Consider the following 24,247-nt stretch of genomic DNA (forward strand, 5'->3'; position numbering starts at 1 on the left):
CTGCTGAGGGCGGGAGGGGCGGGGGCAGAAGAAAGGGCAAGGAAAGAGCGCGTATACGGTGTTCGTTGCTATACAAAGGCTTTTATTTTTTTTAAAAAAGGAAAATAGGAGTCCTGCTGTAGACATACAACACAGAGAAAGGCTCACGCAGGGGGAGGCAGAAAACCCTGCCTGGGTGGAAATAGTCCAGGCAGTCACACAAGACAGACAGGGGCTCTGAGGAGCATTTGTAAACTTAGAACACAGCAATAACAAATAAAGCCCTACAGGAGACAACAGTGGTGGTCCAAGACAAACCCCTCTAGCCTGCTAGTAAGCTGATCGCCATTATTTGGCTACAGAAAAAAAAAAAAAAACACCAAGTCAAAAACCCAAACACTCCCCCATTTAAGGTCAGCTTTTTATATCTATACTCCACAATACAGTTCAAGTGGAAACAAAAGTGGGAAAAAAAAAATCTGTAGATAAACTGGGGGAAATTCTTTGTCCATTCAGCCAAATGCTGAAGAAACTCACCAGGTATCCTGCCCTTACCTGACACACATCTCCCTCTTCATTCCCTTTGCCCCAGTGCCTGGGGGCAAAGGCAATGTTGTACAAGGCAGCCAAAAATAGAATGATGGTATTACTGGCAGTAAAAAAAGCCCCCAAAAGCAACACACACAAGTTTTGTGTCAAATCCATGTTTTGTGTTCCGCTAATAAAAGTTTTAGTTATTTGCAGTAAATCTTAAGTGTGATTAAATGAAGTTATGCTATATTCCTAAAATGTTCTGCATATTTTCAGATCTTGTTTCGTCAACATTTGTAACTTTTGTTTGATAAGAAGATGGTTGCAAAATATTTCAAGAATTTCCTACAACACTAATAGAGAAGTCTGCTGTAAGTTTATACTGGGGAAAAATGTTTAAAAAGCATTTGCATTCCAAATAGAGAAAGAATACAAAGCTAAAAGATATTTATAGTACTATTTACAAACCTACTACTAAATTCACATTCATGCTTTGTTGAAGAAACTGCAATATGAAAGTTATTTTTAAGCAGCCCATGACTATTAATAGTTAATAAATTTGACAAATTTTGATCATGTAAAAACACCCTATGTTTAGCTGAAAAAAAGAGAAAAAAACACAAAGAAATTGTGCTTTTAAAAATTCAGCTCTGGTAGAAAATGTAGCACTTCAGAAGAGGTAGGAACCTGGCTAAAAGCACAAGAGGCAACAAAAATCCAGGTGTGTTCCCAGTGAGAAAGCTTTTCCTTGGCAAGGTACAAAAGTTTCAAGGAAGTATCTTCCAGCACCTATACAAAATCAGTTTTTAAAAAATTATAGGAAGGTGTTAATACGTCATTGAAAGCTGCCCACTTAGCTGGAGTAAAATTCTTCACTAAGTTATTACCAGCAAAAAATCCAGGAACTAAAAAACTTGATTATTCTGGGACCACAGTAAAAGTCAAAGCTTGACAATTGGCTTTTGCTTATTCCGTACACTTTAAAAATATGGCTCTGCAGTTTTATTTGTGTCATTATAGCTGATCATGATGTCTACATACGTCACATCTTTTTGATTCTTTCAAAAAGGCATTTTCAACTCGTAGTTTTTCAGTCTCCTGTAAAACAGAAAAAACATGGGTGTATTAAGGAAATTATACTCATTTTCATATTTCTAAATAAGCAGTATCTACAAGTGTTTTATACACTATGTTCTTGAGGAAATAAAATGGGGTAATTCTCATCCACAGCCGGTGAGGAAACAGACCGGCCATGACCTACACAACTGCATAAAACCAGAGGTATCTATTACTCTTCAACAGAAGAGCAAGAATTCTAGTTTTCATTCTCAAAGCTAGGCTCTCTATGCCAGGCCATTACTTCATCTGTATTCTACTCTGCAACTTACCTCAGTAAGTTTAGCGTAATCTTTCTTCAGTTTCACAAGATACTGAATCTTCTGGTTTAGGTTTTGATGACCAAGTAGTTTCCCATTCTCCTCAGCAAGAGAGTTAACTTGCTTCCTCAGCAAGTCCATTTCCTGTAATTAATAAATACATTGTGTACCTCTTCACTGAAGAAATAGCTGCTTTAGAACTACTGACATACTAACATTTTAAGTTTGTTGTAACATGATGCAAGAGTTGGTTCATTCAGGAAATACGTATTTGTCTTATGCCTCCTTAGGTGCTACACTAGATCCCCTCTAAAGGGCAAAAGCACCATCTGATTTGCATTACAAATTGCAACAGTGATTTCTGTACTCAGAGTTCCACGAATGCAGGAAACAGCATTACAAATCTAACTAAACTGCAAGACAAAACATTTTCAGAGGCAGTCTTTGCTTGCTAGTTAATTCAGAACATTGTCCGATTAGCAACAGCTCTACCTCTGCTGAATAAGATCCTACTGTAAAGACAACAAAAAAATGATACATATAGAACCTTTCCAATTCTGTCTCTCTCTTCATATGTTTCCTCCAGTTTTGATCTAATTTCTTCTTTTTCATGGAATGCTTTCAGCTCCAAAGCTCTTGTTCGTTCCATCTCCAGGGTCATTTCAAGACAAGCATTCTCTTTGATTTTGAGGGTATTTTTGGTCTCTTCCAATCTACCAATATAAAAGCATCATGTAGTATTAAAACCCAACATAAATGGTGTACAACTGAATTCGTAAGTCATCCTTGGACATGTAGGCAGACTCTAAGAACATCCTTTTACGACAATTTATTTTCCCTTGAACTCAGTGCTAACACAAGGCAAAAATAACACAAGGCAGAATTACATTCTGCTTCACAGCCCTTGAGTTTGATACAGTCTCTTAACTAGTCAGCATTTTGGAGTTGCTTCTCTTTTTGGGAAGTATGCTGTTGCCATACAAGTCTACTCTAAGGCACATAAATTTGCCAGATGAACTCTGCTGCTCTTTGGGTTTCCCCTAAATTGCTTGTTTGTATATGGCATTTCTCCCATAGCCTTGTGCTCAGAAACATCTTTGAAAAGCCCAGAGATGGTCTGAGCTTGTTTGGCCTGATAACAGGACCACCACTTTGGATAGATGTTTTGCCTGCTGAAAATTTTTTAACTCTATCTATCTATTGATTATATGAGCTTTAGTAATTTTGCATGTCTGTTCAACTACTGCATAAAGGAAAACATTTTTGTCATCAGTTTTGTTTCACTGAAGCCTGGTGTTTAAGACCCACTGTATGAAAACAGTATTCATTTGCTGCATTTGTCAAGACATTTTCTTGATAACAAAAGAATCTTTTTCCTCTTTGTACATTATTTATTTGCATGAGACATTGTAGCACTGTTATTAAGTGTATTTCAGAGACTAGACAGGTATGAAAAAACAATGCATTGAATAGCAAAACCAGCCCTAATCAAGACTAAAGTTTCTGGAAAACTTAATTTTTATGAACACGGTCATTTCAAAAGTAATTTATACTATCTTCATCCTTAAAAGAAGTTACTTGCATAGAAAGCATTCCATTAAATATAAATAATTCAAATATTAGGAGATTCAGCCACTATGAGTCCCTGAAGCAATACAGATTAGTAAAAGAATAACAGGAGCAATATTTTCAAACTAATTTTCATCTAATTCAGTATTTTATTTCTTGACTACTCTCCATCCAAGGTGCAAACCACTATTTTCAAGGACTACTTGGACAATAGTGCAAACACAATCTAGGAATAAGCAATTTTCATTATTCAAGCTGAAGCGCAAAAAATAAAACAAATAGCACAAAAAAGCAAATAATTAGATTAAGTTTAAAATTAAAAAATATTTACAATATTAATTAATTATCAGTATTTCAATTTAATTTGAAAAGAAATGTGCTTAGAATTGACAGCATATGAAAGAATTCAAAACTGATAATTTTAAACAATTCAAAATGTCCCTTCCAATTTAAGTTTTTCTATGCTTCACCTATTTCAGAGTATTTTCCTGATATAATGCTACCCTTTTAGAAAATATAGTAATAGGTGCTACCACCACCTACTGATGAGAAAGAGTAAAGAACTCAGCGTGTCTTGCAGAACTGCAAACAACATTTCCAAACTACATATTTTGTAGTTTCAGATCTTGGACTTCTGTTGCTTAAATATACCTTTTTGGTATTAATGAGTTTAATACAAAGTGTCCAGTTCAATGAACAATATTAAACTTACTCTGCTTTGATTTTCAGCATCTCCTCCATTGCTTTATTCTGTAAGAGTTGAAAATATGTAAAAGTTGAAAATATTAGTTACATTCATAATGTTTAATATACATATACATGCAAAATTGTTGCTTAACTGACACCAAGTGTCTCATTCCAGAGCCTACCAAAATCATCCTTCTGCCCAGTAACTCACATTCACTCTAAGTTAATCTCTTTGCTATGTGCACATATGTCCAATTTCATGCCAGCACAAGTGACCCACAGCAATACCTCTGCCCGTTCATACACAGCAGAGCTCTGACTGGGGGTTCTTTTGTCTGAGACATCTGTGGCAACCTCTGCTGCTACACTAACTTCCCTTTGGCAGAGCCTTGACATAGCAAGTGACACAATATTCACTGTCCAACTCTATGGAAATGAGTCGGATGTAGTGATCTGACTCTAGTTTTGCTTATTGTGCAATCTGACATCCAGTTCACTGGTGTTAGACCCAGACAGGAACTGTAAGAGGTAAGTATCAGGCTCTGTATCTGTTAGAATTCACTAGAAATTAGTGCTTGTTTCACTGCCACAAAACAGAAGAAAACATGTTAATACTTCATAGTGGGGAAACAGCGACTGACTGCTGCTTGAAAAGGGTAATGTACCTTGGCCAGTCGTTCTTCGGCAATCTCCTCCTCTTTCTCTTTGAGGTACTGAACATCAGGATGTTTCTGATCACTAGGAAATCCAAGAACAAGGTAAGTTTCTCACAGAGTAAACCAGTTGTAAAAACATCTTATCCAGATTAAACCAGCAAGTGTGTCATACCCAGAACACTGAGCATTATGAAACGAAGGGTTTAAACTTTCATATTCCAAGAATATCACATTTTCCTTTGTTAGAGTAGAGAGAAACTAAAGTCTTAATGAAAACAATTAAAAACTTAGTACTGCAGAAGGCAACTCCCTCCTACAAGATCTTTGCTCACTGATCTTGCCAAGTTCAGAAGGTAAAAAATTTTTGTATTCAGAAGACTTGGAAAGTTTAAACTTTGTTAGTTTTTAATAAACATGACATTGGATGGAAGTAAGCAAACACCGTAAACTGAAAATAGCCCACAAACCAACACACCATTGGAACCACTCCGTTCTTGTAGTATGCCCTATGGCAAGAACTTCATTGATTAACAGTTATTGTAATTCGATGCAATTATAAAAGATCACTATCTTCAGTAACTTTAAATCTTTGTCAACATACCTATCTTGGGTGATTTATTTTTCATATCGGGCATAAACAGCCTCAATCTGAAAGAGTAAGTGTGTATATGTGCGGGTGGGTTTTTTGTTAATGTTAGTTAAATGCCAGCTTAAAAAGTCTAAGAACTTCTGAGAACTAAAATAAAAATAATTTATTTTCCTTGTTAAATTTTGGCACCACCCACTTCCAAAATCCACCCAAATTCATCCATCTTACAAGCGGTTGGACAAAACTGTGAGATATGTTTACTTATTCTCAGTGGATGCTTACATGAACTTTAAAACCTCCAAGTTTAGAATCATTGATTATGCTTGAGCCTTTCGAATTCCAGTACCGGTCAGCCTGTACCAGCTCCCAGGTAGCAAACTGAGCCTGCTCCAGCTCAGCATTAGAGGCGAAGCTTGACCTTTCCTGTACAGCTTGCTCTTCCCTACCCTAACACTAAATACCAAAAGAGAGCGGGCACTTGGTCTCGTTTGGTATTCTCAAACATCCTCCAATGCAGTCCAAGATCCTCACATCTCGTTACTTTGTCACATATGACACTAATGGTCAAGTCATCTCACACTCTAACACTGGGCCACACAGAACATAACTACTACCTGCTGCTGCTATCAGCTGCTCCCATGAGCTATGAGGCATGTGTCTGTTGTGAGTAACCCCACCGGAGGTTATCTAAACCCGATTTTTTCAGAGAGCATGCAATATACTATTAGCCTTCAGTCTATTCAAACAACAGCTCCTGTCAACTAACAGCAGCTAGGAATTGTTAATGCTTATTCAAATTACATCCCAAGGTCCCAAGTTGGGAATCTAGCAAATGAGGAACATAAAAGTAATGCTCTTCTGTGGAAAAACTGGGTCCAAGTAACTTACTCCATAAATTGTGTGAAAAACAAAGCCACAGAATCCAGTTTTCCATGACAAGCTAACCCCTTCTGGTTTTTCTGCAATGCCCATTTCAATTCACAGCACTTTCAAATGTCTGTTGCAAACAAAGCAGAAGGCCCTAGAGACAACATCATCATTCAATATCCCACCTGATCTGTCCCCAAGTGGGCCTTGCACACAGAATGTTTTCCACAAATGAATACCTTCATAATTGAAGGTTAGTGTATAATACATATAATGCAAGGACTAACTGGATTTTTACAGACACCTGCGTATACAGCATCTTCTAATCAGAATACTTAATTTTGCAAATTTAATAGTGTTGTTTTACATTAAGTATTTATCTTAGCAAAAAGTCAGTTCCAAAAACTGACAACACTAATACTTCATTCAATAGAGAGAAAAGTTCTGGAAAATATTTTTTGATACATTAGCATTAAGTTACCGTTTATTAAGTTGCCCCTTAAAAATGAATTGTCACTAAATAACAGATTTATTTGCTGCCAGTTAAGATTTCTTTTCACAAGATGTAAACCAGCAGATTGTTTAATTCTTTACAAAATTGAAAACAAAATAAAAACAGAAGTAGTAAGCCATGAAAGAAAATATTTTCTGTCCAAAGCTAAGCTGTACAGATTACCATGCGAACCAAACCTCAGGATATCTCCAATCTGAGGTATACAGCAGTGTATCATCTTTTCAGAAGTTTTTCATTCTTTAACTTCAAAAACACAAGGTGGAAAACTCATTCTATTTATGTTTATGTTAAAACTTGTGTTGAATTCATTTGGACATACTGAATCCATAACTGTACAAAGTCCTATGGCAATATAATACACAATGTCTAAGCATGTAAGCATTTTACATTCTACTTCCATTTCCTTTATAATACTTTAATAATGTACTTAAGAATCTGTGATTTAAAGGCAATAAAGTTTACAAGCCAGTAAACAATTTTCTTAGGAAAGACTGAGTCAGTCTCTAATTACACAATGTGTAAGATTGTATTTCAAGTAAAACCCAGAAGTTTATCTTAGTTAATTGCTTCAAATTAAGACAGGTTTTTCTTGTTTTATTTTACTTTACCTGTTCTTGCTTAGTCTCTGAGCTTCTACAAGGCTCTGTAAATTCCTGTTGTTCTCCACCAAGATCTGCATTTCCAGACGCAAGTTCTCCAACTCATTTAATTGTTCCTAAGTGAAATTGGAAACATTTTATTTGAAGACCAAATTGCATTTTTTGTTTTCATTTCCAGTTGAACACATTTTTGAGTAAAATAGAAGACAAACTATTTCTCAGAAAAAAAGCACAGTTCTCTGGCAAATATCTGTACCGCCCTTCCACTTACAGTTTCATTAGAAACTTGATTTAGAGGAAGAACAATTTCATCAGCAAAAATGATGTTACCATTTAATATTCATGAACAGGAAACAACTCAGTCCTTGGGAAAACAAGATATATGGACATCTCAAGTAAGTTGTCACCATTTGTTACCAGCCTAGGTAGAATAGACCAAGAACTGCCTTCCTGCTTTAATGGAAAGACTACTAAGCAGAGCTCATTAAAAATCTGAACTTTGTATTGTCTTATTTTAACCTTACAAATTGCCTGTAGAAATTAATTCATTGTACCTTCAGCCTTAGAATTTCATCATTTTTAGCTCTTCGTTCTTCATTCAGTTCATGTACAAGGTGCTCCAGATTTATTGCAGAAGCCCTCCGATCAGCTATTTCTTGCTCATGAGTTTCCAAAAGCTTTGCCAAATTCACATCAAAATTAGGAGGAGTTTTTGGACACTGGCAAGTTAAAAGAAACAAACCCCAGAGACTTAATAAAAGAACTGTTTCCCCTATGTATTGGTTACATGTTTTAATACTTAATTGGAGACATATGTTAATAAATTCCTGGCAGACAAATCATCAGGAAAACATTTAAGTTTCAAACAAGGTGAATGGGATTTGACCATTCTCAATACATTGTCATTTCTGGTCCCAGCCTGAAGCCACACTGTAAAGTTTATCAGTCCTTTACAATGAGTTTTAACAGTCATTACAATGAAAACGATTCTCTCAAATGCCATACCTGGGGAAATGTTACTGAAGATGAGTCCACAAAGCAATCTATTTGTTTCATTTTTAGTTCATATTCATTCTTCCTCTTCTCCAGTTCTTCTGTCATTCTGTCCAACTATTAGAAACCACAGTTAGAATTAACTTAGCTCATAACACACACAAAATATTAAAGAAAACAGCAGCCAGATCTCTATTTTGAGCAAGCTTAAGTAGACCACAATTTGGTTTAGATTACCTTAGACTTCACTTTCATAATTGTTTTCTATATTTACCTAATAACTGTTAATTATTCATGTAACAAGCATTTTTTGAAAGCATATATACACTATATACTGTATACTGTGTAGTTAATCTGAATTTTGTTTTTCTGGCTCGTATTTGGTTTTTTCGCCTTGCTAACACAATCTACCTTTCAAAGGGCTTGCTAGCACAGAAAAACTACTATGAACTTTGTTGGGTTATTTTAACCAGTAACATTACTGGTCAAAACATGATTTGATACAAAGATTTTACTGGTATAGATTTAATCAGTTTCCTCAAAGGGAATGTACTAGCATGAGAAAAGGACTCTTCATTCCAAAGTAACTTACTAGAGCTTTTGCCAACGCAAATAAATACTTAGCACCATAACAGTTGTGACAACTAGAGCTAAAATTTGGACAAAGGCTTAACATAGCTATTTGGTCTGCAAAAGTTCCAAATCACTCTCAGACCGCATAATTTATAGAGCTCAACAATTATCTCCACTACTTAGTGATATAGTTTGTGGATAAGAGTTAAGCAGAGGAAAATGTAATCCCCTAGAGGTTACACTGCTTATCACCTCAGGTTGCTCTGTTATTGTAGGTACTGATAACTTTTCTCTGCTTTCAGAGTGAACGTTTTTGTGATCTCTAGACACCATTTCCAAAGTATTTAAAAGTTACCTAGCTTTTGTTCAGAAGCTTTTGAACTATTACTTCACTCTTACAGAAAGGAGCATTGCTCTTCACCAAGAGTACTGTGTACAAGATGCTCTAAAATTACAAGTAAAACCTTTTCCAGAAGCTACAGTTAACCACAGCTCCCTCCCAAGGAGCTATTTATAAGAATTTCCTTCTTTTACCTGTTCCCTGAGTTCCTGGATTAGAGCTTCTTTCTTTGCTATGTCTTCCTGTGCACACTGAAGCAATGAATCATGTTTCTTAGAGGCTTCTGTCAGTCTTATCAACTGATCAGTGGTATGATGCAAGTCTTCACACAGAAGGTCTCTCTATTTTAAGTCATTGGATGAGTAAAGAAATAAACGTTATAAAATTATTACTCTAAAGCAGTTGTTTCAAGATGTTTTGTCATTATTGCCAAGACTGCTAACAGCTATGAGCATCTCCCTTTTCCCCTCCACTTTTTCCTCAACTGGAGCAAGCATTCAACTCTAAATTTCTTATTTAGCACATTTTCCATGTCCATTGTCTTGGCTGCAGAACAAAAATAGGAACTTCCCTATAATGGTATAGTTACAGTTAGATACTTGTGGGATATATTTGGAATCACACGCTGTTTTAAAGTATAATGTACACTTAAAAAGAGATAAAATTCTTTAAATAAGAAACCGGAAAAGAACATATAGATTTTAATCAACGCTGAATTAGCGATTACAGCTTTTTTAGTACACCGCTATTCTGTAGATACCTCTGGATTTATTCTAGGGTCTAGATTCCCACCCTATCTGATAGCACATCGTACCTACACAGGGTGTGTGTTAACCTAGCAGGAGAAACAGTAGTTAGTATTTTAAATGCCACCTAGGATTAGTTCTTCTTGTCCAGTCAAGAAAGCATGAAGGCAATTAGTAACTGATGTGTAAAGTCAAAGGAGAAACACTATGATTTTATCAGAAGCCAGTTACACCCAAGGATAACAATGTAATAAGAATTGTTACTTCAGTTTAAAAAAAAACCCAAACAAAAAAACCCGCAAACCAGAAAGTGACACATTTGGCAGGCAACTCAGTTTAGGACTCCAGGATGTAAAATTTAGATATGATTATTAATGAGATAGTCTGTTCATTAGACATAGTGGAAATATATTTAAGAATGTTTTTTGAGTAGCAAACGCTCTTCTGGAAGATTTTTAGTGTTATATGATTGGATTAAGCATATGTAATGTGACAGATGTTCTTGTAGAAATTGCTTGCAAGGAGAGGCTGGTGGTTTTGACTGATGGACGTGTTCACCAAAATAATGGTGACAGCAGGAACAGGAAAGACAAAGTTAAAGATACAATTTTAAAAAGCAAAACAACAGTTGAATCAATCATGCATCCTAGATATGTTTCCAGCAGGTGGAGCTTTTAGTTAAAATTATGAGTAAAGAAAAGATGTTACTGAGCATAGTAGCAGTGGGGGAAGAGATAATGTTAAATATAATATATTCTTCTACCTATTTTAATTTCTCAGCTGCATCATCTAATGTTGCCATTAAATTCAGCTGATGACTCCTTAGTGGCCTTAACAAAATTAAACCAGGCTTTTAGCATAGGTTTTTATGAAGTAGCTTATAAAATATTTATGTCAAGTAATGTGATAATTTAACAGAATTTGTCAGGTATCTCATGAAAAATTCCTTTAAGAACAGCTTAACTAGCTTTAGTGTGAACTAAAAAGAGGTTAAGTTTTACACAAGTATTTTAAGAAAAACCACATCCAATTGGTCCATTGAGCAAATAATCACAATATACCAACATTAATGTTTTTACCTCAATGTTATCAGCTATTTGCCTTCTCTCCAAGTCTTCCCTCAGTTCTTCAATCTTCTTTTCCTGATCCTCTATGATTCTTTTGCTTTCTTCTTTTGCAGCCAGAACAAGATTATACTTGCACTACAAAAAGGATTAAATTAAATTTTAGAATATTTTAGGAAAACATGTTATCAAAGAAAGTTCACAAACATAATACAAATAAATAAATGTATTTCATAAATCTTATGATGACAACTACAAACATTTAAAATCTCACCGCCAATGACTAAAATCAGAATGCTATATCATACTTGCTAAATTGTACAAACTTACTACAAATGAGTTGTCAGAACAATGGAAAAAATTATTAATTTAATATGTAGAAGCCACCACAATACATATTAACCACTAAAACCATTATTAAAAAAATATCTGGATAACCATATGTAGAAATCTGTCTCATCAACATTTTGTCTGTAGGACCTTTTGAATTCATAGTTCATACACATGCAGTATCTAAAGTGTTCTGTAGGTTGCTTTATCAGTTTGCAAACCAGACCTATTTTAGTAAAGAGGATGCATCATATCTATTCATAGTAATTCAAATACACAGTTTTAGTTCTTTACACTTATGTTTTCAGATGTAGAACATAGTAGTATCAGCAACAAAAATTCACTCCCTCAAAAATGAATTTACAATTCAGCTTCAATTGTTGAGGTCTTAAATTGCCAACTTCTGAGAAAATCTAAATGTGACTGTTAGCTGAGTGTAGTTTACAGGATGTGAATAGGTCCCTTTAGAGACACTGTTCTTTACCCACCACGTGGAAAAAGTTCAGTTTTCAAAACAGCCTTAGGCATAAAATGTTCAGAAGATTTCAACACATCAAAACAAAGAAGTTTCCTTCTAAAGCGCTACAGCAAGTTACACTGTTTGAGACCCATGATAAGACATGTCATTGCCTTCCATTTCTGAAAAACTATACCATGTCCTTCAAAATGACAGAACATACATTTATATCCTCGAGCTCTCTTGTCAGCCCATCTATGGACTCAGTTTTATGATTAATTGAAGACCTCAGCTCCTGGATCTGTCTCATCAAGTCAGTTACAACTGCCTGCAACATAAAAAAAGTTAATCCTGAAGCATTACAATATATATAATATATATATTTTACTACCAGACTTTTTGGTGTATAATCTGTCAATCCCAAACTTTAAACAGCCATTTGAAAATGAGGCCTCAATAGGCACACGTAAAGGAAATTTGTTGTTAAATCATTGGCTTTTGTTTTAAGCACTTACATAAAGAACTAAATAATCCATTGTGCTTACTAGAAGAGAAGACTAGCCCTCTGATTTAGTCTCAGGCTGTACTGGGTTTCTAACAGGAGAATAGAAGTACTGTAGTTTAAGGTTATGTTTGCTTGTAATGGAAAAAGGCATATTCAAGAAACACCACTGCACTGACAATACCAGATTCTTCTGACCTTATACATGTCAAGTTTTTGGTTGTAGCATGGAAGACGCAACACTTACCAATGCATCATTCTGGATAGCAAACACACTATGTGATTTCTTATGCCTGTTTTACATGCAGCATAAACGTTTGCACTGTGGGAACTTATGCTATTTAAGTTTTCAGGACACCAGAGCTTTTTTTTTTTATGTAATGCTTTGGTTTCATTAGTAAGGATACCCACAGTCACATTCTTACATCACCTTTCTTACCTTTTCTATTAGCTCATTAAGATGCGACACTGATTGGAAGGCCCTATTAATTGTCAGGGGAATTATTAATTGTTCATGCAATTTATATGTTTTGTCCAGTAGACAGCTTTACCTTATTTTTTTTTGTTTAATCTTCAGCTATCTTATGTTTTCTCTGAATGCATACCAGTTTCCTACTATCCTGCAAGCTGCATGCCAGTAAAAGCTAGCATTTATTTTACATAGATACCATGATTGCCTAGAGTCACAGAATTTCTAAGTATTATATAAGGGCTCTGAGCTTTCAACTCTATTACAAAACATAGCTACCCACAAAACTGGGTATCAGTAACAAATAAGCCCAAACCTTATCCGCATCATTTGTCTTCTTCAAAGAAACAATAAACTCTTCAGCAGCAGCCAGCTCCTGTTCCAGTTTCTGCAGTTTTGCCTCCTAGAAGAAATAATAATTGTGAAGGAGAGACTTAATTACTCTTGAAGTATTTTTTATAAAGCACAAAGCTGTAAAAAAAAAAAAAGAAGGAACTAAGTTGTTTTACACCTTAGAAAAATTACATACTATCTTAGCAAAATAAACTGAAACTTGAGAACTCTATTTTACTGGTAATCTACAGAACAGTCAGTTCACCAATAAAATTGCTATTAATGCACAAGGGAATCCATTAACACACGATTTAGTCATTCAGTTCTGCTGTTGTACCTGCTGCTCGCACCGTGTCACCATTTCAGAGGATGGTTTCTCCACCTGTGCTTTTTCAAGTACCTTCAACAGCTCCCTGGAGAAGAACACATATTTCTACTGAGAGATATAATCAGAACATAAGAGCTTTAACAAGAATCAAGTCATAAAAGTTTATTCTTATTTGCACTTAATTTTTTTGAAGAGTTCTTTAACTATCACCTTCTCAGTGCTATACAAAAGACTAGTAGTTTAGTTACTGCTATCAGTAGTGAAGCTTTATCTTTGACATGAAGAACTATAATTGTAATGAAATTACATTTGTCATGTTAATTGAATACATTCAAATGAAGTGGTGTTGGATAAAATAAAGAAGCCCATTATGTAATTATCTCCACCCAGCTGGGGAAAAACACCTCTACAAATAGGATTCCCATCTGAATACAAGACCTAGCATAGGACAAACCCAATGAAATCAGATGGAAATAAACCCCACCACTAATTAAAACTTACTTTGAATTGTTTTCTTTGTCTTCTTGTAATTTTAATGTTAGTTTTTCATTATGTTCTTTTTCTGTTTTCAGGAGTTTCAAAAGGTTCTAGAATATCAAAATATATGTTGTTATAACAAGTTAATATAAGGTCTTTAGAATAATTTAAACCAAAATAAAAACCTAAACAAACTCCTAAAACTGGAAAAAAAAACCCACAAAACTTTAGATGGAAACAGAAAAATCATTAGCTTTGTCCTGGACAAGTTCAAAAGTAAACTCTTATTTATATTAAGTGATCAGCTCTCTTCACCTGCCATCAATAATGATTTCATGTAGCTATAAAAGTGTTCCTCAATATCCAAGGCTTTAAAGGGAGAAATTACAATTTTCAACTGTAGATTAATTTCCAAATTCTAACCAGCTTTTCAAGATATTAGACTATAAAGAATTTAAAATAATAATTTTCAGTCTGTCAGTATTGCTTTAAACACTAAAAAGAAAAACTTAGAGCAAAGTTGCTGAGCAGGCATAGTGTACACTGCAGAAAAGCAGGCAAAATCATTTGCAAAAGCCCTTGAGCAACCTTACTGCTGTTTTGCAGTCACTGCAATCTGACAGGCTTTGAAGGACAGCATCAACTAAATTGCAGGACAGTGATCCACCAGAAAAAGGCATAGATCATTTTAACAAGATCACATCCACTATGAGAATTTTTAAGAAACTGCTTTGTAAAGATAGAATAAATAAGCTAGTCTTAGCTAGCACTGAGATGAAAGGTCACTAGCATTTCAACGTCAGGATTCTTTTCCAAAGCAGTTTCTTATTCCTTTACTAATTAACCCATCTCCCTCAACATTTCCAGAGCAATTTCTTCAGCCAAAAAACCTACTGCTTCATCATGCTATTGGATATTTCTTGTAGCCTGCAATTACAAAAAATCTTGCACTAAGTTCTAAAAAAGATTCTGGATACGTCTTCCAAGTGAGAACACCAGGAAACATTATTACTGTGGAATCTATTATTATTGATGCAGGAATTAAACAGTCTGGCTACATAAGTAACTGTAAAATAGAGTCCTTTAAAAGCCTTGACTGTCTTACACAAAGCTCAGTTTTCATTGCTTCAGCTTCTTGTTTTCTGTCCTCAAGTTGTTCCTTCAGTTGATCTGTCTCAAACTTTGCTACTTCCTGCAAATTGTCATAGTCATCCTGCAGGCTTGCTTTTTCTTCAAGAATCTTTTCATGTTCTAGCCTTTATAAAAACAAACAAACCAACACACAGTATTAAGATAAGGGTTTGTTTCATTACAAAAATACCCCAATCAATTGTATATTAACTGAAGATTATAAAATACAGAGTACAGTAATTTTAGGAAGAAGTGACTAACATAAATGGTAACTTTTTTTTTTAAACTCGGAACCCCCAAATTTACGAAGGGCACAAGAAATTTAAGCGGCATTGGCAGAGAAGGCAGAGTAAGTACTCTTTATGTTCCCTAGAAATAATTTACTACTTACAAAATTCTACAGAAATTTTAGTCATTTCTTAATAATGGCATCTATTTTTTATTTCTTTTTTAGCCAACTTTTGGACAAAAGACTCTTCTAGAACAATCCTGAGTACCTACATCTGCTTAGTTCATATCTAGGTTATTTATCCCATATGAAATCTCTATATATTCTGGGCAAGTCTGGGTTATTTCCTTCTGAATTGTTGCCTGGAAAACTTACTTTGTTTGAACTTTCACAAAAGTGAAAAGCAAAGAGGGGTAAAAAAGCCACCAGACAACTGTTATGAATCATGTTATTAATGGATAGTCTATAGAAAGTCAGTACTACTGCTAATACAGAAGACATCAATGAAACCACATTTAATTTCAGTTCCAGGTTTCCAGCCTCACAATGCATCACTCAGAAAATTACTTCAGCCACGACATGACCTGATATAATGCAATAACACAGTTAAGCTTTCCAGGAAAAAAAACCCCCACAAACACCAACAACAAAACTTAACATAGATAAGTCACACTAATGATTAAAAAAAATCTCAGTGATTTTCATTGCCCAATAATAACGTCAATTATTGCATATAACATAGTGAGCTTTTCAGGCTTCCATAGTCAAACTTCTGTTCATTTTTATGGTTTCTTTCTGCTTGCCTTTTTAGAGCAGCATCATTATGTCACCTACTTCATGTGACCAGACTGAGAAGTGACAGTTAATTTCTAAGACTAAGCTGGGAAAAAAAACCCAACAAAAAACCACCACCACCACACCCAAGCTATGCCTCTTCAGCTACTTAACTCTGGAGATCAATAAACTTATAGGCATATACAATTTAATGGGAAAATGCTATAAGCAAACCAAAATTAAGGAAGCCTCATTTTATTTTCTTTCTGCTAATTTCACGGTGTTCCCCCTCATGGCTCCAAAATAGGCATGGAAGTTATTGAGAAAAGCAAAGGACACAAACACAAATTAAAAACTTTAAATAAGAGATGTAAAGTGAAAGTTCACATTCAGAAAAGAACTGAACCACTGAATGCATCCAGAAGGGACGTTAAGGCATTTTACCAAATTGCCAACATACCTGACGCTGTCCAGCTGGAACTGTACATCCATATGTCTACCAGAAAGCTGACTCATCTCTTTCTCTTGCTTTTCCTTAAAGGCACTATATTCCAGTTTTACAGTAGACAGCTCCTTGTCTGCAGACTGCAGGACAATGCGCAAGTCATAAACTTCACTTTTTAATACTGTCAAAACACAAACAAACAATTTACATGTAATTTGGAAAATTATGCTAGATAAAGGACTTGTAACACTACAGAACATCCTGCGAAAGTCTTACAAAACTTTAAACATTTTCAGTGGAATTAACCTTGAAGTTCATGCACAAAAAGGATTTGTAAACAGTCAAAGAAACATTTGGCTTTAAGAACTTAAGAGTACAGGCAGAATCAAAAACATTCGAGGCTATGTCACTGCACATCCATAGACCAATAGAGGATTCTCCCTTATTTTTAGTTAATATTTTCTTGATAAAATACTGTATCCTGTATTCCCTTCATATTCAGAGTGAAGGGAAAACAATTTTTAATACTGTATACTGTGCAAGACTACGCAGAGAAAGTTAGAGGGTTCTTTCTTTAAAAAAAGAAAAAAAAAATCAAAACAGTATGCTAATATCTTAAACCCAATAGTTAGCATGTGCTACTGTTGAGTCAAAACACTAAGACATCTCAGAACTTCATATGGAATTTCAGTGTTACATAGACTTACTATCACTCTTGCTTTGACTGTCTTGAAACTGCTTTTCAAGTGATTTTATCTCTTCAAGGAGCTCCTGGCGCTCCTTACTCCAGCCATTCCTTTCAGATGAAAGAAGCTTGAGAAGAGAAGTAAAATTTTTAAATGGAAGGAAATGTAGGAGTGACTAAGTCACAGAGCTGTAACAATAATAATGCATTAGAGCATTTCATCAGCTGATTATAAATAAAAGATGCATTTTTCTTTAAATCTGATGTTTGGTGAACCTAAAATCCACAGAAGTCCAAGAAAAAAAAAAGTTTCAATATAACTGAAGACCTTGTCTTATCTAAAAAGTTCATTTAAAAGCAACTCGTAGCTTAGGAACAGAGATCTACTTCAGAACAGAGCTATCAGAAATGAGACTGATCCAGGAAGAAAACAGGCCTCATTTCCTTCTCTATGTTAAATCAAATTTAGCGATTAAGGAAGACTTGTAAATATTTTTGTAATTGTAATGGTGTTTCAGTTCAGTTCCAATTGAGGCAAGTAGTATTTTCAACAGTCTAAAGTTTAAAGCTTCCTTGTCACTATTGCTGTTTTCCAGAAATCATGAAGTTGGCCAAAACCAAGCAGACACCTTGAGTGTCTATTTGCTTATTTATTTATATTTAAGCTCAAGCAGGCTCAGAATCACAACATTTAAAACAACGAAAACAAGGAAACCCCAAACCTGCAGTGTTATGCTAAATGAAGTCCTTGTCTTCCTGCACAGCCCTGAGCTATGATGCTACATGAATTTTCCAAAAGTCAAAATGCAAGTAACACTGCAGACCTCACTAGACAACACAGTAGTTGAGTGTGGTAAATATCACATACTTATATGTAGCCCTGTATTATATTGTTCTCTCACCTCCTGTATTTGTGCAGAATGATGCTCCAGTTTATTAATATTCTGTTGGAGTTTCATATTCTTGCTTTCCTCTTCATCCAGCTTTGTCTGCATTGTGCTCAGTTGCTCCTGTGACACAACAGACACTCAAAATTAGAATACCCATCTTCCAGTTATTTTCACATGCCATATGGCAGTCTGTGCATATTAAATATTAAAATGTCAACTTTTTTCTTTTTTTATGACCTGAACCAACAGAAAACAGAATATTCAAAAATAAACTGGTGTCTTAAGTAGCTGATTTCTCCTATTGCTAACTAAACTGCCACAACACAAGAAAATCTGTCAGGAAATACAAGGATTGAATCTAATAAACACTTACTTTTCAGACACAGGTTTATTTGCAGAAATAAGGATTTAAAAACAAGTTATTCAAAACATACACCAGCTAAATTCCTTACAGGTTCTCTGCACTGTGGTAAGCATCAAAGTTTTGGCTGTAGTGCCAGGGTTTTAAATGCACTGAAGTTAGTTCCAGCTTCTAGAGTAGTTCAAATAATTTTGTAGCACTCTTCTATGTGACAAAAGACCTTCCCTGCCCTTTAGTAAAGATAAAAGACAATTAAGGTATAATGGTAGACAAGCAATATTTGGCAGGTTCCTTCAAATAATGCAGCATTATATATTAAGCTTCAGTATTGTTCCAAATGTAGCTGTCAGAGACTTGTAAAAAAGTTTCCTCAGAAACAAGTTATCAGGTTAAAATAGTAAAAGTTTAAATGCCCTGTATCTCTTAAACTACTTACGATATTCAACTCTCAAATGCCTTTCAATATTTCCATTGTAATTCCTGTTAAGTACAACGTATAACTAACTGTTTAGTGAAGCCTTAAGTATTCATCAAGTGCTTCAGTTTCCCATTCAAATTAAAATATATTAGGGGGGGGATAAGTATTTCATGCCAAAACCCCTTTATTATAAATTTACACATACACTTCAGTTTTTATTCAGAACATTCACCTGTGCCACTTTGAGCTCCTCAGCAATGGCCTCATATGCTTGTTCATTCATCTCTGGGGGAATTGGCTCTTTCAAAATGTCATCCATCATCTCTTCGGAACACTGAAAGTCTTCAGAACGATAATCTAAGATTTCTGGGCTTATTCGCGGCACTAAGCGAGACCGTAGCTGGTAAGCTTTTGTTGGAGTGGTTATGTTCTGTTATAAAGATTACAAAGCAGTCTTCATTTTAACAGTAAAATGGAATTGAGACTTTGTCTGGTATTTTATTTCCTAGTTCTAAGCAGAATTAGGAAATAAAATGCTCAAAGTGGTTAGTTCTAAACCGCTACACTTTCAGATTTGTCATCTGATTATAGTAGCAGTCATTCAGTAAGCATTTCAGAATAAAAAAAGCAGCGTATCTGCTTTATCACATATGGAATACATGTCAGAACACTAATTAGGTTAAGGGACCATACAAATGAAAGACTATGTTCTCACACAACTCAGGAGTAAGTATGTGTGGTTTTAAATAAACTTATTCCCATACCTTAAGAGTTTCTCTATGTAGCTTATGTAACTGAGAGACTTCTCGGCGCTTGTGTGCTTTGGTTGCCTCCAGAATGTTTTCAAGGTGTTGGTTTGCTTTCCGAAGGGACTGAAGCTCTGATTCCAGTTCCATATGCTTCTTCCTGTTTAGGAAGTATTTTACTACTGTCAAAACCACTCCACCAGTATGCCCTCCCATCAGTAAGAACAAACTGCAGTATTGCCAGTGAGAAAACTGAAGCTGAACTCTTGCCCAAACATTGAAATACATTATTTTGAGAAGAAAACCATCACTGCTGTGTTAAAAAAAAAATAAATAAAAAGCTAAGAAGCTTATTTGCGCTTGCATAATGAAGGAAGCAGATGGATAACTAAACCTGTCAGAAAAAAATCCATTACATGGTAAGAAATAAGCTGAGAGCTCTGCAATTCCTTTTGAGACAGTGGTATCACCCATACCAATATGGTTTTAAGCTTTAGAAATGTTATCCAGTTACATGAGAAGTCTGAACTGGTTCTTGCCAGGATTAAAGAAAATCCTTTAAAGAATTTTTTTTTCCTGGAAGTGCTGCTCTGTTAAGATTATTTTGCCCTCTTAAGAGTACTTTAACTGAAATTAACAGTTGAACAGAAATTTAGGAATAATTTTCATTAGGTATTTTGCATGCTGTTACTGTGATAGTTGACCTTACTGACATAATTGTAGGGTGAAAGTCTATCAGACAAAAGGAAATATACTATTTCATCTTCTGGCAGTTTAATGCTATCACTTTTCCCTCATGTTTTTAGCATCTGCAACAAAACTTATGGAACAGAATAGAACTTCAGTTCTGACTACTATGGGACAACAGAAAAATTAGCACACATTGATTTTGTGAAATAGTTAATTTTACTCTACTTAGTTACAGCATATAGTTACACTTGCATATAAAATTAAGCATCCAGTTACTCTGAAACTGGAAACAAGTTTAAAATTTAGTGAAATCCAAAAGTGAATCCAGAGGCTCAAAAGCACATTTCTGTTTGACTGCACTCCACTAAGAAAATGTCATTAATTGATAATAAAAATGCATACATACTATCAAGCAAGCAAGACATGCACAAAACATGGAGTACATAAAATGGGAATACATAGAACAGGCAGGAAAATAAAGTAAATAATATATGAAGATATAAATAAATCACTGTAACTAATGATACAGGACAACAGATGGATTGCTGAATTGATAAAACTCAGTAGATCGTAACATTGCGATTTATAAAGTTCATCCGATTTGCTACACAGAAATCTAAGAATAAAAATACAGATTTGCACAATTGCCTGAATGAGCAAACAAGGCATTACAAAGATATTTTGAAAAAAAACCAGGGGGGAAGCAAAAATGGAAATATCTTGTGCCCAGTGCTTCTAGAATTATACTCTAGATTCACTGAAATCAATAAAAAGCAATAGTGTCAGGTACAAGCTAAAAATAAATATAATAAAAAAATCAGGTCCTGCCTTCCAGGTTCACATTACATTTGCTGGAAATGCAATTATTTTTTCTTATATCTCCAGTAATAGGACCCGAATTTTTCAGAAATAGGGTTGATCAACTTAAGCCATATATTACTACTTCCATATGAAAAATATATATATACACTGAAGGTATTACTCAGGCCTTTTGCATTACCGTGTGTTGCCCTCAAAGAGAACAATGACAGTAAATTCTTTACTACATTGGTAAGGACAAAGCCAACCCTTATCTCATGTTTAGGTGCCAAAGCAAATGGACATGAACGAACTACTGACACCATGTCTTTGCTCTAATTTGAATTAAACCTCTGTTCAAGTCTCAGAATAGCAGTACTACTGCTGCCTTAAAAATATTTGAAGTGGAGATAAAAATTTAACCAATGGATTAGCCAAAATTTTCTGGGGCGATTGGATTCTACATTCATGGTGACTCAAACTTGCAATCTTAAAGATATTATATTAAAAACTACTGTTGCACTAAAACAAACAAACCACCCCAAATAGCCCCCCCCAATCCCATCAACTCTTAGTTCCTGTCACTGCTTCCATCTGTGATATTTCAGCTACTGAAAAATACTTGCTCAAAATGGAAACTAAGCCAAACTTTTCCTGTCCTGTTAAGCAGGTGACTATCAGAATTCCAGGGTAAGTGCATCTTTTGCATGTTGTGAAGCATTATTTTGCACCCTAGCATTAGTAAGAGCTTTTGGAAAGACAAAGAAATCTGCAACAGTGCATACATGCCTTCAGATTGCATCATGGTTGACTCCTAGTCTGGGAGTAACTGAGTTTAACAGGAACATATTCTGTGTGCATGCCATTTTTCTTAACCTGGCCCTCTCTTACACACAAAGAACACCCTTAGGCTGTATATTGAGGATCTGAGACTCACTTTTAAAAATCAATATAAGTAATTATTTAAATACATTTAAAAGGCATTTCTATACTGTTTTGTCTCACTTGGTTAGCTCTTTAAATTCTTCATGTTCTTGTTTTGAACTTGCCAGTTCACTCTGAGTCTGTAGCAGCCGAGCTTTCAGCCTTTCAACAGATGCCAGTGAGTTGCCTTCCACCGATATGGTGGTGGAATATAAATGATGACCTAAAGGACAAACATACATCCTCTGAAATCATAGAGTAGCTCAAATATCTTAAGTTTTACTAAAATGAAAGCATTTTTAGGCTTTTGAACAGCATAGCAGCAATTGAGATTGAAGAAAATGGGTATTAGCAACAGTCCACATGAAAACCAGTGGAATAATTACTGTTACTGCAGTCTTCACAACAGCTAAGGACAACAAAATGAGACTATAGATTGTGTTCACAAGATGCACAAGAATCCAAATTCCTCTATTGCTGTATTTGCTTGAAGGCCAACATGAATAAAACGAAGTAAACCTGTTTTATAAGTCTCCAGGTATCACTTTGAAGAAGGCAAAAATTCATCAAGACAGACAACATTTTCAATGCTACGCTGCACACAACAGAAATACAGTAAGCTTATTTAGCTGAAAAACATTAGCATATTTTACCTCCAGTATTTTTCTCTGTGGCTGAAGCTTCTAAAAAAGCTTTTTCTAGTTCTGCGATGGTCTGAGCATCTATTTCTTGGGCTTTTTTAACTGACTGTAAAGAACGAAGTCTTTTATTCTCCTCTCTGAGGTTATGGTTCTCCATGGCATACTTTGCAACTCGTGGGTGTTGTTCCATCTGTGAAAAGCAGTATTTTATTCAACAGTTTTTATTTTCCAGACAATGCTATACATATCTAGCTGTTGCTCTACTACCTTTAATAAGCATTAAGTTGTAATAGAAGAGGAGAAAAAGGTATTCCCTACAGTGGTTAAAACTACCCCAGTTTTTTGTTTGTTTTCTGTCCCTTGGAATCTGTTCTCAAAAGACAGTGGGTTTACATTTTATGTATTTATTCTTTTACTGGTGATAAAGCCATAGAAGCTTTTCTTGCTGCTCTTGACATACCTTTTCAATTTTAACTTTGAGCTTTGTCTTGCTTAACACTGTCCCTGCATGCCATAGTAATGTTTCTGTTCTCTAATTCTTCTTTAATGACTGTCCTGACTTCTGTACTTTTTCCCCGCCTTCACTTTGGAGCTCAGTTATGAGCTACAGATTCAAGCTGGTCTTCTAATACATCTACTCCTTTTTCCTACTTGTGCTTGGAGGAGACTTTTTGTAAAGATCTGCCTTCTCTCTTGAGCTTGTTTGTTCTTCAAAACTGCCTCACAAATGATACCACACCTACCAAATACCTGAATAATCCAAAGCCTCCTCTCCTGAAACCTTAGCTATGTACTTCGAGGAAGGCAAGTAGCAAACAGCTCCAGGACAGCATTACCCCTGACGGGCCCATCTAGCGTCTGTGTTATTATCCTTCAGAAACCTGCTGTATTACTTACATCCTGCTGTCTTTCCCTTTCAACATCTCCTATAAGAATGAGGATTTGTGATTTGGAGACTTCCTAGAGTTGCTTAGAGGAAAGTTAGTCCTCTACCTAACCCAGATCAGGTGGCCTGTAGCAAGCTCCCACCATGACATCACCCTTACTAGCCTCTCTCCTTATGCAAACTCACAAGCTCTAAGCTCACCCATTGCCCCTTCCATAGGGAAGCTCCATGAGTTTCAGATGCTTCCATAAAGGAACCCACCACCCATCCTCTTTTTTCCCCGCCTGCCTTTCCACCCATCACAGAACTCCATCACATGAGCTATTCCCACAAAAGAAAATTGTTCTAGAAAAGAGAAACCAAAGACTTACCTGTTCTCTGAGCATCTGCAGTTCCTCCCTCAATTCACTGAGGAGATCATCTTGCTCTTTTGGCAATAAACTTCCACCAGCCTCTTTATGTAATCTCTCCAAGCGAACAATATGGTCTTCACGGAATTTAACTATCATTTTATTGGACTGAATAAATTTCTCCTTCTTGGCGCACAGATCTTCTAGCTGAGCAATTTTTTCTAATAAATTCTTAGAAAGTACATATACAGATCAGTGGAAAGTGACAGATGAATTTTTAAGGTGCGCATAACACATACA

General features: G+C 35.4%; 1 protein-coding gene across 1 annotated transcript in view; it reads right to left on the minus strand.

The window, feature by feature from the left end:
• Positions 1–1,511: 1,511 nt before the first annotated feature.
• Positions 1,512–24,247, minus strand: part of KIF15 (kinesin family member 15) — a 35,899-nt gene continuing 13,163 nt past the window's right edge. Inside the window, exons 14-36 of the mRNA XM_035891326.1 lie at positions 23,969–24,178; positions 22,724–22,901; positions 22,152–22,293; positions 19,677–19,818; positions 19,145–19,342; positions 18,146–18,253; positions 17,266–17,371; positions 16,574–16,739; positions 15,085–15,235; positions 14,004–14,089; positions 13,512–13,587; positions 13,158–13,244; positions 12,094–12,198; positions 11,099–11,221; positions 9,468–9,614; positions 8,373–8,477; positions 7,922–8,086; positions 7,377–7,483; positions 4,808–4,880; positions 4,168–4,205; positions 2,434–2,599; positions 1,899–2,030; positions 1,512–1,608 (exon numbers count right to left, since the gene is read on the minus strand). Coding sequence (XP_035747219.1) covers positions 1,525–1,608; positions 1,899–2,030; positions 2,434–2,599; positions 4,168–4,205; positions 4,808–4,880; positions 7,377–7,483; positions 7,922–8,086; positions 8,373–8,477; positions 9,468–9,614; positions 11,099–11,221; positions 12,094–12,198; positions 13,158–13,244; positions 13,512–13,587; positions 14,004–14,089; positions 15,085–15,235; positions 16,574–16,739; positions 17,266–17,371; positions 18,146–18,253; positions 19,145–19,342; positions 19,677–19,818; positions 22,152–22,293; positions 22,724–22,901; positions 23,969–24,178 — 2,895 coding nt within the window. The 3' untranslated portion in view covers positions 1,512–1,524. The remainder of the gene's footprint in view (positions 1,609–1,898; positions 2,031–2,433; positions 2,600–4,167; positions 4,206–4,807; positions 4,881–7,376; positions 7,484–7,921; positions 8,087–8,372; positions 8,478–9,467; positions 9,615–11,098; positions 11,222–12,093; positions 12,199–13,157; positions 13,245–13,511; positions 13,588–14,003; positions 14,090–15,084; positions 15,236–16,573; positions 16,740–17,265; positions 17,372–18,145; positions 18,254–19,144; positions 19,343–19,676; positions 19,819–22,151; positions 22,294–22,723; positions 22,902–23,968; positions 24,179–24,247) is intronic.

This window comes from Egretta garzetta, unplaced genomic scaffold (genome assembly GCF_000687185.1).
Source record: "Egretta garzetta isolate BGI_Z169 unplaced genomic scaffold, ASM68718v1 scaffold583, whole genome shotgun sequence".
Taxonomy (NCBI): Eukaryota; Metazoa; Chordata; class Aves; order Pelecaniformes; family Ardeidae; genus Egretta; species Egretta garzetta.